Source organism: Dysidea avara, chromosome 10, assembly GCF_963678975.1.
Source record: "Dysidea avara chromosome 10, odDysAvar1.4, whole genome shotgun sequence".
Lineage (NCBI taxonomy): Eukaryota > Metazoa > Porifera > Demospongiae > Dictyoceratida > Dysideidae > Dysidea > Dysidea avara.
Window position 1 is genome coordinate 8,777,627 of NC_089281.1, and position 15,152 is coordinate 8,792,778.

The following is a 15,152-nucleotide window of genomic DNA, read 5'->3' on the forward strand; positions in this document are numbered from 1 at the left end:
AGTATGGGAAGCAAATGCGGCTCGAGCAATAACTCACCACTCGAGCTAAGGACAGGCCATCTCGCCTGCCATACACTTTTTTCCGTGCAAAAGAAGTGTATGGCAAGCGAGATTGCCTGTCCTTAGCTCGAGTGGTGAGTTATTGCTCGAGCCGCATTTGCTTCCCATACTTTTGTATGGGACTTCCGCTTTTAAGGTACCGTTGAGTTTTGCGCCGTCTACGCTTAATTGATCATTTTTCGTTCGAGTAATAAAGTGTGCATATCGTCTATTCGAACTAATTGGCGCGAGTTATCACATGATTTTGCCGGGAAAACGTCGGGACCTCGCGGTACTTGGACACTCGATTCTTTCAGCTGTTTTGTGTAACTGCACTACGACTACTTTGTAAACGTGTATACTACATTATCAACGAAGCGATGGCAGGATTTGACGATCCAGGAGTGTTCTACAGCGACCCGTTGTACTCGGAGGACGGGCAATCAGAGGTTGGCACGGGAGAGAGTAACACAAGGACGCAGAAAAAATTTTACGACTTTCTCCGTACCTTCATGGATGACACAAATGTGTACTGTTACAGGTAAGAGGGAAGCAAAACTAAGATTGTGTGGTGACATTAATTGTGTTGTGGTGTAGAGAGGCGCTAAAGCACCATTATAACTTAAGGCAGTACTGGCTGGAAGTGGACATGGAGGATCTTCGACATTATGATGAGGATCTTGCAGACAAGCTTATCAAATTACCTGCTCACCACTTGTCCCTGGTATGTGTAGTACGTGTGTGTGTGGGGGGGGGGGGGGGGGGAGATGACGACTTAGTGTTTACAAAAGCCAATGTCATATATGCTTGATGTACAGTGAAACCCAGGGCACCTTAGGCCCCCATTCGGTGATTATTAGTTTCTCATCCAGCCTTTCTAATTATTATGATGCGGGCGGGAGGGTATTACCATTATGCCATTATTTTATAATATTAACACAGTGATTTACAGACCTTGTCCAAATTGTCTTTCTTTCTTACTACAAACATTTCCTTCACCAGCTGATTCTAATTTTCGTGATCGCCAACTGTTTTTCGACAGTCAGCTGAAAGCCTGCTTTGATGAAGTTGATAGAGCACGATTGCAATTGGCACTGCAGCAATTTGCTAAGGAAAACAACAGTTCTCCTGGTGATATATAGCGCATTGTAGCGTTCATCAACAAAAATTATAACAGTTTGGTATCACGTGTTCTTCTGAGCATGCGCAGAGTAAATAATGGCTTACCATGCGGTAGCTTAAGAAGGATGCGGGCGGTGGATGAGAAACTAATAATCACCAAATAGGGGCCTTAAGGCTGGCCAAAAGTATCCTGATTTTCCAGGTCAGTTTGCATGCTAAGGAATACCCTGTGACCATGCCAGATTATGCATTTGTCCTTATTTTCAAGTGTCTTGATAAGCAGGTTTCACTGTAGCAGGTAAGGTCTTCACCCATGACACATGGTACGAACTCCTGGCAGGTTACTCCTGAGGATTTGCTTGTGTGTGCATGCAAAAATTTATGCACAAGACCAGACCTTTTTCTTTGCATTGCTAAGACTCTGTTTAAATCCTTCTCTCTAGATGGCAAGTGCCAGAGTTTACCAGATATGCGTTACGTATATCAGTTTATAGTCTCTGATCAAACAAATGCTGTACCAAAAGTAGAGTTTGAGGCTACATGTGTGTGTGTGTGTGTGTGTGTGTATGTGATTTAATGGGATGAATGGTAAAATGCTAGCAAGTTTTGTACCAGTGTATTTACAAAAATTGTCACAATATTTGTCTCAGCAAAAACCTGCACAGTTCACACAAGTTTATTAATAGGTGAAAATACGCATGCTACAAAGAAAATTAAAGTTTTAATCGAGCCATTACTAACAGTATATACACCATCTCATTCGCCTAATCATGGAAGATTCGAATATCTTTGTTTAACTCCTAAGAGTGTGCATGTCCCATGCATTTGTTTATAATGGAGAAGAATCAGAAGATCATCATTCTTACTTTGTTGAAACTCCTTCATACTGTACTTGCATGCTCAGATAATTATAGGGGTAAAACTACACCTTGATGGATTTGCTAATGCATTTCTTTGATTTCTTTGTTTATCGCTATCTATACTCGACTTGGGCATTGTAGATAATACTGAGGCAATAAAAAGAAATTTAAAATTGTTCAAACTATGCAGGCTTTTGTTGATATGGTCACGTTTATTGATATACCAGTAGCCCACAAACACCGGATCTAGGATTTCAGAAGGGGGGGGGGGGGTATGTGTGCTAACATAATGGTTGAAATATAGCAATTTGCTGAGTTTTAATTTGATTCATTAAAATATTGAAAGTCTCTCAGCAGTGAGTATCATGTGATCTAGTCATCACATGTGAATATCATGTGATCTAGTCATCACATGTGAGTATCATGTGATCTAGTCATCACACCCCCTTGTAATTTTGTGCGTCTTGCAGCACTTCTGGGTTCCTGGTATACACAGGTGATTAGCATTTTCTAATGTGCCACATGTGAACTCTATTACATAGTTTGAAAGTGCGGCTAAAGAGGTGGCTGATGAGGTTACCAGACCACGTCCTTCAGGAGAAGAGGAGATACAAGATATTCAAGTAATGTTACGTTCTGATTCTAATCCTGTACAAGTCCGCCAACTCAAGGTCAGCATTATGATTATGTGTGGAATACATTAAATTAAGAAGAAGGGTTTTGTTTTAGTCTACTGATATGGCACATCTTGTTAAAGTTCCTGGAATTGTTGTAAGCGCTTCAGCAGTCATGGCAAAAGCCACGCGGCTAACGATTCAGTGTCGCAGCTGTCGTACATACCAATCCAACATACCCATCAAACCAGGAATGGAGGGGTACATGCTACCGAAAACTTGCAACACGTAAGTGTCACTGTCATACCTGTCGATTATTGGATGTGTGTGTGTGTGTGTTTTTTTTCAGAGAGCAAGCCGGTAGACCAAAGTGCCCTGTTGATCCATTTTTTATTGTTCCTGACAAGTGCAAGTGTGTGGACTACCAGACATTAAAACTACAAGAAAGTCCCGATGCTGTTCCTAATGGAGAACTACCTCGACACATGCAGCTGTTTGTGGATAGGTCAGTGAACAATGTATTTCATTTTGTTTGTGTATGTTAGACAGCTTTTTTAGTCTGTAGTCACTTGTAGGATGCCTGATAATACACACACACACACACACACACACACACACACACACACACACACACACACACACACACACACACACACACACACACACACACACACACACACACACACAACACACACACACACACACACACACACTGCTTACTTTTTTGTGCTTTTTCAGGTATTTAGTGGAGCGAGTTGTTCCTGGAAATCGTATTTCAGTCATGGGTATTTATTCTATTAAGAAAGTCATCCAAGGAAAGGCTAAAAGGGTATTATACATTTCATCTCACAAACTCGTGCTAAACTTGTACTTGCATTGCATACTAGGGAGCACACGAGAAAACCAGTGTGGGTATTCGTCGGCCATACTTGAGGGTGGTAGGTATACAAGTGGAGACAGAAGGTCACAGCAGAGTTGGTGTGAGTGAGTCACTGTCTCCAGAGGAAGTAGATGCGATGCAACAACTAGCTGGACAACCTGATGTCTACAACATATTTGCTGGTAGTATAGCACCTTCCATTTATGGTAGCACAGGTGAGATACAGTTTGGTGAATTTGGTTGGAATTAGTTTTGTTATATTTAGATATTAAACGAGCTATTGCTTGTTTATTATTTGGTGGTTCACGTAAACGACTCCCTGATGGGCTTACTAGACGTGGCGACATCAATTTACTGTTGCTAGGTGACCCGGGGACAGCAAAGAGTCAACTTTTGAAGTTTGTAGAGAAAGTAGCACCAATTGGAGTGAGTATATATTACAAGATTCCAATGCTGTATGTTCTATTAAAGTAGCAGTGGTATTAGGTGCCTATATTGTAACATTTAAAGCATGGGCGTAGGAAGCAGGGGGGCTGTGGGGGCTATATCCCCCCAATAATTAGGCTAGCCATTTCAAGTTATCTCTTAAGTACTCAACACCAACAATTCAGATTACTATATAATCACCTTTCTAACCAATCAGCAATCCATAAAGTAGCTATGAAACTATCGACCTGCAGACCCAACTCCTCAGCAACACTTTAGAGTGACGATTGTGATAAGCGCCTCTAAAATTAATTTTGGTGTTCAGCAGTGTTGTTTGTATTGAACATAAAGGTAACCTACACACACTACTGGCATGATTTTACTGCTGAAAATCAATTTCAGAGCATTAGTTTTTTTCTGTGGGGCATGCCCCCAGGCCCCCTAGTTTAGCAGGCTTTCTCACATGCTTTGCATATTCAACCATCATTTTATCTTTACCATGGCCTAGCCCCCCCAACCACAGGGTGCTAGCTACGCCTATGTAAAGCCAACTAATATAGACCAGTTACATTTTAATCTAATATTATTTGGCTTGCAATAACATCGTGACTGCATGTTCCAGATTACATTAATTTTAGTGTCTGGGGTCATTTGCTTAAATTCATTTCTCATGTCATTTTATCATTGTGTGATTTTGCAAAGGTTACATGCTGATTTTGATCGATTTTAATTTAACCTCACAGTAATCAGCATAGCCGTTCTTCCTTACTAGAGCATTACGCACATACAGAGTTATACCAAGAGTTTATAATATACAATATTAAGGCTCTTACTACTTTATATTATGAACTCTTGGTTATACACACAAAAGTACTATGAAAGGCAGACAAGGTGACATATACAAAAACAACTATATTACACAAATAAAAATACAATTAACTATTCACTACACAACAAGAAGAAGTCAAAAACAGCGGCCAGAAGGTTTGATGATAAAAATATGTCATCGGGTAATCTGTTCAACCGTATGTTGAAAAAGTTTTTTGGTGGAAGTTAAATGACACAATACTGGTGGAACAAATCGTGATGAGCATCTAGTATTGTAGTCATGATTTTTCCTAAGGAAATTGAAAGATCTAGCAAGTTATTTTGTCCAACGTAGATTTAGCTCATGGTGCACAATGAACGATATTTGACTAGTAATGAAACAGGCAGCCAATTCAGCTTATTACGATGATGGGACACATGGTTAAATTTTTGTAAATTAGTAGTGATGCATGCACCCCAGTAATGCAGATGTTGCAGACGCTGGCTCTGGAAGTTAGACAACACAGGACTCCAGACTGGCAGAGTGTTAAGTTAATCATGATATAACTAAAAAATCGATTAACATTTTAATAATTCATGGTAAACTTTTTCGATGAAAGCTCCATCACTAAGCAGGTACATTTTGCACAATCCAAAGTGTTCGGTGATGTGAATTGAAACAAAGGGTATGGATAGGAAAAGTTGCACGCAATTTTAATCATTGACCAGTAGTAATCTTAGTCTCTTAGTCTGGGGCGAGATGGGACTATAGTAATGTATGCTGAGCCAAAAACAATTGCAATTTAGCCTACAGGCTCATCCATTAGAGTCCAGCTCAGCTTCCAGCCCATGCAGGCTAGTTTAATCATGGAATACAATGGTTGTATGCTTGATGCCACGCATGCACAATTCACTTTGTTTCCACTCTGCTATTTTGCTTGTTATGTTTTGACCTAAATTTTGTATCACTAATTCATGTGAAATTTCAGATGCTATAATAATAGTTATACGGTATATATGTGTTATAGTGGTTATTAATAATCCAATGATAAATAATGTTTGTAGTCAGTACATGCAGTACAAACTAATTCTGTGTATATATTTGAATTTGTTTTATCATCTGTGTAGAGTTATATATAGATACGTGGGTTAAAAATGTTTTGGTGAAATACTTTCTAATAGAACATACACTTTTAAATGTTGTTCTCTGGCAGGTATACACATCTGGCAAAGGCAGTAGTGCAGCTGGACTGACTGCATCAGTGATAAGGGATCCGACTACAGTAAGACAATGTTTCTATCATCTACTATCTCATTGTTATTAAATCACCAGAGAGGTTACATCATGGAGGGGGGAGCTATGGTACTTGCTGATGGTGGTGTGGTCTGCATTGATGAGTTTGACAAGGTATATTGAATTTTGTGTGAAATCCAAAATAAAATGAAATTCTTTGTGTAGATGCGAGAGGATGATAGAGTAGCCATACATGAAGCTATGGAGCAGCAAACTATTTCCATAGCCAAGGTGTGTGTGTGTGTGCATGTGTACGTGTGTGTAGTAATCAACTTAATTTTCTTGTGTACAAAAGGCTGGAATCACTACAACACTAAACTCACGTTGTTCAGTTCTGGCAGCTGCCAATTCAGTGTTTGGTCGTTGGGATGATTCTAAAGGAGGAGAGGTGAATTACTGACACTATATCTTGTCATAAATAATGAAACTTGCATGCCACACAGAACATCAACTTTATGCCAACAATTCTGTCACGTTTTGATATGATCTTCATCGTAAAAGACCAGCACGATGAAGCTAAAGATGAGGTCTGGTTTATAGTCATGTGCTATTGATGTTAATTGTGTTCAATATATGTTTAGAGGCTAGCTAAACATGTTATGAAGGTGCATCTTAATGCTCAACAACCAGATGAAGAAGGTGAAGGGGAACTCCCTTTGGCATTGATGAAAAAATATATTTCCTACTGCAAACGGTACACAAAATTCAATTTAGTTGAAACTTCATAATTTTATTCATTATAGGAAGTGTGGTCCCAGGTTGTCAGAGGAAGCAGCCAGCAAACTAAAGAATCGTTATGTTATGATGCGTAATGGAGCACGACAACATGAACACGAGTCACAACGGAAAACCACAATTCCAATAACAGTCAGGTACTATTTCTGTTACACACCATATATGTGGTGGTATGTTAAGTTTGCTTAACTAAAGACAACTGGAGGCTATAGTACGTATCTCAGAGTCCCTGGCTAAGATGTCCTTGTCTCCATTTGCCACTGAAGTACATGTGGACGAAGCTTTGCGACTATTCCAGGTATCAACGCTGGAAGCAGCTATGAGTGGAAACCTATCAGGTAATAATGATATCATAGGTTTGTAATGGTGATGGTATTGTTGTATATAGGTGCTGAAGGGTTTACCCCAGAAAGTGATCAAGAGTTGGTAAGGAAAATAGAGCGGCAACTTAAAAACCGTTTTCCAATTGGATCTCAGGTTGGTGCCATGCAGCTATAGATATACCATGGTAATTTATTGCTAATAATTGTACAGGTATCTGAGCAAAGAATAGTTCAAGATTTTGTTAAACAAGTGAGAAACCGGTTTTTAGAGTGACATTCTTTTAAGTATTATTCTCTGGTAGAAATTTCCTGAGCATGCTGTCCACACTGTTCTACACATTATGTTGAGACGTGGTGAACTACAACATCGCATGCAAAGGAAAGTGTTGTTTAGAGTCCGGTGAGCTACAAGTGACATCCTTAAACTCTGATACACATCACTAACCAAAAAAGCGTCTATATTATGTATTTTAACCATATATTTTAACTGTATCACTGTTGCAACTAGAAAACATGTTGAACAGCTAAAGCAAGTACTGCTTTATACAGTTTATTTATAATCGGTGTTAATTCAAGTAAATCCGTGTGTATTTGGGTGTGGCACAATTCTTAATTGTATCATGTGATCAAGGCGCACTTCGTATACGATAAATTACGGAGTCACAATTTGGTCTTCCCCAATCTGAGCTACAAGAAAAGGATGATGGTAAGTAAATGTAACCAGTATATTGTGAGCGTTAATGATGCGTTTCATTCGAGTAACAACGAAATTTCCGTAGCAGTTTGGTAAAGGCTTTGTGTAGATTTCTAATGCACACAAATTGATGCTTTGATGTATATAAAATTAGAGAGTAACTCGTTAGATGTACTGCACGCTTTCTGGAAACCCGAAATAGCTTGAAATTATATGGTGGGGTGTATTTAGAATAATTCAATTAATTTTGACAGGATGCAGATGACCACGAAGCTGATCTATTGTCGGAAGAGCCCAAGAAGAAAGTGAGGGCAGAGTCAGAGGTTGATCTAGAAACAGACAGCTCTCTGCTGGTGGACATTTCTGATGCACTAAGTGAACAAGACAAAGTGAAATACACAGTCCACACAAAGGTATGTATCAACTGTTGAGTGTCCAGTATTATAGTACTGTAGTTTAGAAGTGTTATCTTTTAAGAAGGCAGTTTTAAGTCTGGTAGTCTGTTAAAAGATTTATCATTACAACTGTAGTTTATGTCTGCACATGTACACTTGTAGCTAGTACATGTATTGTGTGCTTGGCTGTGTTTATACTGTTGTCATTCTTGTAGACAACTTTGCAAAGTTTCAAGAAGTCAGAGTTTTCTGTTATCAGAGAACACGAAGAGTTTGTATGGCTACATGACCGGTTTACAGAGAACGAGGACTATGCTGGGATCATGGTGGGTTGCAGTTTTTTTTTTTTTTTTTTAATTATTATTTTCTCTGCAGATTCCACCTCCCCCACCAAAGCCAGATTTTGATGAACCTCGGATAAAGTTAGCTAAACTAAGAGAGGGAGAACAGACAATGACCAAGGAAGAGTATACTAAAATGAAACAAGAACTAGAAGCGTAAGAATCTTGGTTGCTTTCAGCTTTGCCTATATACATGCTGTTGTGTTCTATAGGGAATATCTGGCAACATTCAAGAAGACAGTTGCAATGCACGAGGTGTTTCTGCAAAGACTTACATCTCATCCTCGTTTACGTAATGATAGTGTTTTCACAGTCTTCCTCGAGTTTGATGGAGATGTGAGTGTATTTTATATCTATGCTGATTGATGTTACTGCTTTGTACAGCTAAGCATTAGGCAGAAAAACACTCGCGAGAGACTTGGAAGTTTAGTTAAAGGCTTTGCTAAAGGAGTGGATGTAATGTACTTACAGAAACACAAGGTACTGTATACTACTTTTTTTTAATCTGAAAAAGGTGCACTCTTATATTGTTGAATACATATGTATAGGATGTGGATGAGTATTTCGAGAAAGAGAAGGCATACTTGACTGAATACAACGCACAGTAGGTCCCTGTTTTGTATTAAAGTTGTTAATTACAATTCTGTTTGTCAGGCTTCATGATACCATCCGTTATGCTGACAAAATGACTAAAGTACACAAGGCAATGGCAGACAACTTTATTGGTATTGCAGCTTACATTTCTGTTCTCCCGTATGGTAACAAAGATCCACTATTAATGTAAGTGTTTGTACTGTTGTTTCTGTTAACATGCTATTTTTCTTGCTATAGGCTGTTTAAGAAAAGTGGGGATTCTTTTGAAAAGCTGAGGGTAAGTTGCCTGAAGTGTGGATACCTTAAATTACCATTGCTAATTTAGAAACTGGAGGCAAGGTGTGCAACAGATGAGGATTTAAAGTTTACTGATTTACTGCGTTACTATGAACGAGACACTAAAGCAGCTCTCGGGCTTATGTACAGAAGAATCCGTAGTCTTGCTAACCTACAAAACACCACCAAGGCTTTGGAAAAGGCAAAACAAAAAGGAAAGGGAGTAGATGAAGTAAGAATGACTTAAGAGTAATGTATGAAATTTTTGTGCGTGTGTGCATGCACTTAGGCTGAGAGTAACAATAAGAAAGCTAACGAAAAGTTTGAACAATATTCAGAAATTGGGAAGCAAGGTGAGATTGTCTCCAATTTGTGTACATTATATCATGCATTACTTATAGAATTGGCAGACTTCAAGGCTCGTAGAATTACAGCATTCAGGAAAAATTTAGTGAGCTAATGCTTTGTGTTCAATGGCATAACATATGTAGTTTGAACTCATTCAACTTATTGTTTCAATGTCTATTATAAATCCATTTTACACAATGTATATTACACATGTTTCCAAGTATCACATACTTTTATTATAGGTGGAACTAACTGAGCTAGAATTGAAGCATGCCAAGGTATATAAGTATTATGCTCATATTCAGTGTTTATATTTCTCACTACACTCTAGTCACAGTTACAAGTGCTCAAAGCCACTCTATCAAACTTACAAGAGATTTAATCGTACTAAATGAAGCTTAGTCTAGCTGTTTATACGTATGTTGAACTGTTACAGTATAATTTTTTTGTTGACAAATAAACAATACAATATATATTAAAAATATACGATATGGATTTGCTGATGAAAGGTCAGCTGTTTAAAACTTTGGCATTGTTGGGGATGATATCATGGTCATTGTCAATAACTAGCGGTAGACGATCATCAAGTATTACTCCATTCTTTTCAATACCGTCTTCGTCTAATACTACCGTCTCTCTTCCCAAGTGTTGGATGTCACAGATGTCCTGATCTTCGTTGACTGGTAAGTTCATTGAGTTTAAGTCTCCAATAACTTTGGACAATTTCTTGATCTTTTCCCAATTCTGTATGTGAAAAAAACAACAGTAGCTTAACAGATATGCATACATTAACAGTGTTAAAACTGCTAAATGATGTATAAACACTCCATGCATTCCCTTTCCTAACAAGGGTCTGGGTTCATACTACTGAAACTTGGGCGGGCCAATTAGGTTGCAGCATGTGTAACTTGTAATTGCATCACAGCTTTAAACTCTGCAATACAATAAAGGCCCAAATTGCTTTAATATTTGGATTTTTAAAAGGAGTTCGGTCTGGATTTCCAGACCTATCTTATGTGGGCACTTATACTGCAAGCAATGATGTTCCATGTGGAAAGAATGTGGCCACATGAGGGTTGGGTCATGATGATAGGCATACTAATATAGTTTGTAGGTATGACATACATGTACAGATTTACTTATTTAACTTCCATACCTTTGTTATAGTCTCAAAAGTTTCTTCACTATTATCTTTTACTTGTGAATCTAAGGAAGGCCCTACAGTGATGTAGTGGTGACACAATGTGTATACCCATACGTAATATGTCATAAACATACCTTCATCAACACTGCTTTTCAGTGTAGCAACTTCTTTATCTAGAGTTTGTAGTCTCTGTGACTAAACCACACAGGTAAAAAAACAATTGCTTGTAGGGAACTGAGCAACTTACCAATGTTTCTTGTGTTGCTCGATAGCAGCTTCTTGCTGTCTCCTGGATTTTAGCAGCGGAACAGTTGCGTTTGGCAACTACTTCATCGCACAGTGAATGTAGCCGCTTTTTCAGGGAACGATGTTGTTCTAATAATTCTGAATCTTCTTTACTTAGTACCTCTACAAAACATAAACAATTTTTAAAAGTGTGTACTTTTAAAAATGCGTGCGTTTTATTAGAGGTATTAATGTGTTTACCAAAGTCTTTACTATTAAATTGTGCATAAAACCAAAACCTCTGTATATTTGGACATACCTTGCCGACGGGGTTTAGTTCTTCGTATTAGCTTGTGACGCCTTTTATCTAGGATTTTAGCGATGTTTTCGTCTGGAACAGAGAAACCGGCTTTCTGTAATTCACCGCTGAAAGCAGATATTATCTGGTCTCGTCGCTCTTCATAGTAAACATTACCAGGTTTATCCTCTGTTGACATTTAAAGGGTGTTTCCTAATTAATGCCCACTCATTTTTATTCAAAACAACGCGCGGTTAATTTTATTTATTTACTTGGCGCTATTAAATGACTGACAGCAGTGATGATGATTACATGTCAGATAAGTTCCTACCGGAAAATATCGTAGATGTCAAGCCTGGACTGATTGCAAAGTATACTAAGAAGAGATTACAAGCCAATGACCCGCCACAGCAGAAGAAAAGAAAATTGTTAGAATCTGAAGCAAGGGATGAGGGCCTTTCAAAATCCATTACTCAGAACAATAAAGGATTTGCATTGCTAGCGAAAATGGGGTACAAGGAAGGTATGGGGTTGGGAAAGAAAGGTGAAGGAATGAAAGTACCAATTCCAGTGGAAGTGAAAGCAGGTCAGTGTAATTCAATATTGGATGTTCTCCATAAGTCAATGATATCATAGATAGTATATTCGTACGGAGAATATACTATCTATGAGCGGCTGCGCAAATAATTACATTAGACGCACTTAGAAAAACGTGTGGCAAGAATCCATTGCCACAATGCATGAAAATTGCGTATTCGATTCTACTGCCACAACGCAAGTATGGATAGCTTAGGTACTACAGAGTTTACATTCACCTATTATAAGGTATTAATATACTAGAAGGACAAGAGCGTAGCTGGTCTGGTTTCTGAAATTGCAATAAAATTCTGCTTTTTGCTAGCACGCTCACGAAACCAGATGCCTATTCACGTTTACCAATGTGTTAAATGAGTTTTTCTGACAATTATGAAGAAAGAAAGCAGTTTAGCTAACAGCCAAACTATGTCGGTGTTGATAATCGTCTGTTATCAGGTACTAACATACTAGAGTAGTGAGAGCATAGCCGGTCTGCTTTGTGCCTACATGGCGAAAATAGTGTGTGTTCGCCCACGCATTTTCGAAACAGGTCCACCCATCAGTTGAAATGGTGATGCTATAGTCACTCTACAATAACAGGAAAATGAAGCATGCAATCTTCCGAACACCTGAATGCCACAGGTTTTGCCACACGTTTCAGTTGAACGCCGTACCTGTGATGTCACATGCAACCGCTCTATGATAATATCAGTTGGCACACAGTCCTATTGCCAATATAGGGGAACTCTGGTGTAGTGAAAATTTGACTATCATGAAATGATCACGTTTTTTGTGCATGAACATTTTCTCTTTAGCTAGTGCACTTATTGAGCGCGATTGGTACCTACCTGCAACTTAACCCTAAGCTATAAGCTTTCATTTGATAGAGAAGGAAGAATGACTTGAAATTAATGTAATGTAGTGAGACCCTCAGGGCTTGTTATGGACTAATTCACAACTCATCTGGTTACTGTGTGATGAGAGACATGCTAGTTTGTACATGAACCATCACAAGAAACAGTTGTATTTTGCTAAGGGGTACTACCCTAATCGGTACTTAGTAGATATTCCTTCATCAAAGTTTCTCTATATAGTTGTAATGCTGCATTTGTGCTTTGTTATTCTCATTGTATGTCTTTTAGTTCTTGTAGTGGTTTAGTTCTAAGAATCACTCTTTGCTTCAGTACTGAAATTGAATATTTAGTAAATAACATGATGGCATCAGAGAGTGCTGCAATGTAGTGGAAATACCCTTTACAGTATATGGATGGACTGACCAGTAGGGATAATTTTACTTATAAAACTTTTGACATGGTGAAATTTGGAAATTTTGATCTAATTTTCCCATCCATATATTATTTCATGTCCTAAGTGCACTCATTGAGTGATTAGTACCTGCCTATGTAAGCTTTCATTTTCATTTTGATAGAGAAAGAGTGATGACCACCTAGTGTAGTGAGACCCTGAGGAGGGATTTACTATGCTGGACTAACAATCACATTTCAACCACTGGCAAATGTGTGATTCACCACAAGACGTCTAAGCCTGTATGTGTAGCATCACAAGAATGTTATTATATGTATTGGCTAATGTACTGCTTAATTACAGCATTTTGTTAAAGGTACTAGCCCACTACTATATGTACTTAGTAAGTGATTTCCTTTGTTATAGTTTTCCATTCTGTTATTCTCACTCTATCACTTGTTGTTTTGGTTCTAAGAATCTCTATTTGCTTCAGTTTGATCTCCATGATACCGAAATTGAATATTTACTCATTCACCAGTGAAATTTGCTTTGATAATATAGCATTGGCTTCACTCAGAAGGCGCTCTATATACCACAGAGTCAAGTAGTTAAGGTTATGAGACATGGAGTACCCTCTACAACATGTAAATGGCTTGTCCTGTGGTGTGATATATCTGCTAGAGACTAAATTATTGTAGACACTAGTTGAGGTGCTGTCATTATTGCATTTTCCCAATTCTTCAATTGCTGGTGTTTCATACAAAATGTTTTCTCGACTTCTTTAGAAACATGCTATTTTATTAATTGCCTGTATCTTAGAGCTATCATATTCTGATTTGTAATTTCCCTTTGATTCTTGTGGCTAACACTGTTTTAGTTCTCAGTTTGGTTTTTGTATGATGTACTTTTAGGACTAAGTAAAAGTTCTATACATGTACTCATTGTAGTGTTAGTTCAAGTTGGGTATCAGACTATTATGATAATATTGTGGTAAGTGATCTAAAATCTCTCTAGATAGAAAAGGTTTGGGGAAAGTAACTGCTGACAAAACGGTCCGGGAGAATAAGGAAGTTGACTACAAACAAAACATGGGTGACTACCGGCAACGTAAAAAGGACAAGCTATCAGTGAACAGAGTATGGAGAGATATTAGGAAGTGCCAACATGCTTGTGAACAACTGGACAAACAAAAGGTATTCTTTTTCCTAATCCACTAACCACATACATTGTTAATGATACACACACAGGGTTATGTTGAGCCAGAAGAAGACTGGTATTGGGCCAGTGATGAGGTTAATGAAGAAGATGAAGACTATGAGGTGAACACTATAGTCTTAAAAGTACAAAAGCCACATTTTTTTTTAAAAGCCTGAAGACACGCTCATAGCTATCAATGACTATCTACGTTCTACTCACTTCTATTGTATTTGGTGTGGAATAGCATTTACAGGTTAGTTTTTGAAATTGACGTTTTATTAGAAGTGAATTTGATTGTTGTATTTTTCTATGTGTAGATGAAATGGACATGCTCAATAATTGTCCTGGTGACACATCGGAAGATCACTTTGACTGAGTATCTAAGTGATGTACAAGGAGTGGTCACGTCTGGTGTGGCACAAGGAATTCAACTAAAATGAACAAACTAATGTGTGTTTGAAAAACATCAAGTTCATTTCAAATGCGTTTTATCTGTAAGGAAAAGAGGTTTATGAAATGGTGTAAATGTTAGTGGTGATTCTTACATTTCTGAGGGAAGTGTTTCCTTTTTGCCAACTTATCAAGATCTAATTTCACCTTTTCTTTTTCTTCCTCAACTGGTTGGTTTGCGTCTTGAGAGAAGACCGAACTTTTGAACGCGTCAGGGTGGTGCCTCATATTTTTACGCGTCCAACTCTGATTGGATGATAGCTCCACGC

The 15,152-nt window shown here is 38.2% G+C and overlaps 4 protein-coding genes across 4 annotated transcripts; 3 read left to right on the plus strand and 1 right to left on the minus strand.

Annotated features, from left to right (window-relative positions):
- The first annotated feature begins 276 nt into the window (after positions 1 to 276).
- Positions 277 to 7,612, plus strand: LOC136268660 (DNA replication licensing factor mcm5-like). Its single transcript, XM_066064056.1, has 19 exons — positions 277 to 580; positions 637 to 763; positions 2,564 to 2,692; positions 2,751 to 2,923; positions 2,985 to 3,140; positions 3,374 to 3,464; positions 3,523 to 3,730; positions 3,781 to 3,941; positions 5,963 to 6,031; positions 6,082 to 6,156; positions 6,208 to 6,273; positions 6,338 to 6,430; positions 6,486 to 6,569; positions 6,624 to 6,736; positions 6,786 to 6,914; positions 6,973 to 7,115; positions 7,166 to 7,254; positions 7,312 to 7,350; positions 7,403 to 7,612. The coding sequence occupies exons 1-19, from the start codon at positions 420 to 422 to the stop codon at positions 7,502 to 7,504; spliced, it is 2,208 nt and encodes a 735-aa protein (XP_065920128.1). The 5' UTR covers positions 277 to 419; the 3' UTR covers positions 7,505 to 7,612.
- Positions 7,613 to 7,697: 85 nt separating this feature from the next.
- Positions 7,698 to 10,232, plus strand: LOC136268661 (sorting nexin-6-like). Its single transcript, XM_066064057.1, has 14 exons — positions 7,698 to 7,806; positions 8,049 to 8,207; positions 8,405 to 8,515; positions 8,565 to 8,686; positions 8,743 to 8,866; positions 8,915 to 9,010; positions 9,079 to 9,134; positions 9,185 to 9,310; positions 9,362 to 9,401; positions 9,450 to 9,632; positions 9,690 to 9,753; positions 9,802 to 9,851; positions 9,991 to 10,026; positions 10,080 to 10,232. Exons 1-14 carry the CDS (start codon positions 7,801 to 7,803, stop codon positions 10,128 to 10,130), a joined length of 1,224 nt encoding a protein of 407 aa, XP_065920129.1. The 5' UTR covers positions 7,698 to 7,800; the 3' UTR covers positions 10,131 to 10,232.
- Positions 10,167 to 11,669, minus strand: LOC136268669 (uncharacterized). Its single transcript, XM_066064068.1, has 5 exons — positions 11,437 to 11,669; positions 11,140 to 11,300; positions 11,027 to 11,087; positions 10,905 to 10,966; positions 10,167 to 10,492 (listed from the first exon to the last, which is right to left on the minus strand). The coding sequence occupies exons 1-5, from the start codon at positions 11,612 to 11,614 to the stop codon at positions 10,259 to 10,261; spliced, it is 696 nt and encodes a 231-aa protein (XP_065920140.1). The 5' UTR covers positions 11,615 to 11,669; the 3' UTR covers positions 10,167 to 10,258.
- Positions 11,670 to 14,964, plus strand: LOC136268670 (G patch domain-containing protein 11-like). The gene is made up of 5 exons (XM_066064069.1): positions 11,670 to 12,001; positions 14,251 to 14,429; positions 14,484 to 14,555; positions 14,605 to 14,686; positions 14,751 to 14,964. Exons 1-5 carry the CDS (start codon positions 11,701 to 11,703, stop codon positions 14,807 to 14,809), a joined length of 693 nt encoding a protein of 230 aa, XP_065920141.1. The 5' UTR covers positions 11,670 to 11,700; the 3' UTR covers positions 14,810 to 14,964.
- Positions 14,965 to 15,152: the final 188 nt, after the last annotated feature.

What these genes read in the sequence shown, in the direction of transcription:
- LOC136268670 (XM_066064069.1), top strand. Translation starts at nt 11,701, where the DNA reads ATGACTGACAGCAGTGATGATGATTACATGTCAGATAAGTTCCTACCG. An exon ending in TCCAGTGGAAGTGAAAGCAG is followed by an intron (nt 12,002 to 14,250) that starts GTCAGTGTAATT and finishes AAATCTCTCTAG; the next exon opens with ATAGAAAAGGTTTGGGGAAA. An exon ending in AAGAAGATGAAGACTATGAG is followed by an intron (nt 14,556 to 14,604) that starts GTGAACACTATA and finishes TTTTTTTAAAAG; the next exon opens with CCTGAAGACACGCTCATAGC.
- LOC136268661 (XM_066064057.1), top strand. An exon ending in AAGGAAAGGGAGTAGATGAA is followed by an intron (nt 9,633 to 9,689) that starts GTAAGAATGACT and finishes GCATGCACTTAG; the next exon opens with GCTGAGAGTAACAATAAGAA. An exon ending in TTCAGAAATTGGGAAGCAAG is followed by an intron (nt 9,754 to 9,801) that starts GTGAGATTGTCT and finishes CATTACTTATAG; the next exon opens with AATTGGCAGACTTCAAGGCT.
- LOC136268669 (XM_066064068.1), bottom strand. Translation starts at nt 11,614, where the DNA reads ATGTCAACAGAGGATAAACCTGGTAATGTTTACTATGAAGAGCGACGA. An exon ending in GAGCAACACAAGAAACATTG is followed by an intron (nt 11,088 to 11,139) that starts GTAAGTTGCTCA and finishes TGTGTGGTTTAG; the next exon opens with TCACAGAGACTACAAACTCT. An exon ending in CTTTTGAGACTATAACAAAG is followed by an intron (nt 10,493 to 10,904) that starts GTATGGAAGTTA and finishes TTTCACATACAG; the next exon opens with AATTGGGAAAAGATCAAGAA.
- LOC136268660 (XM_066064056.1), top strand. Translation starts at nt 420, where the DNA reads ATGGCAGGATTTGACGATCCAGGAGTGTTCTACAGCGACCCGTTGTAC. An exon ending in TCCAAGGAAAGGCTAAAAGG is followed by an intron (nt 3,465 to 3,522) that starts GTATTATACATT and finishes ATTGCATACTAG; the next exon opens with GGAGCACACGAGAAAACCAG. An exon ending in TATATTTCCTACTGCAAACG is followed by an intron (nt 6,737 to 6,785) that starts GTACACAAAATT and finishes TATTCATTATAG; the next exon opens with GAAGTGTGGTCCCAGGTTGT.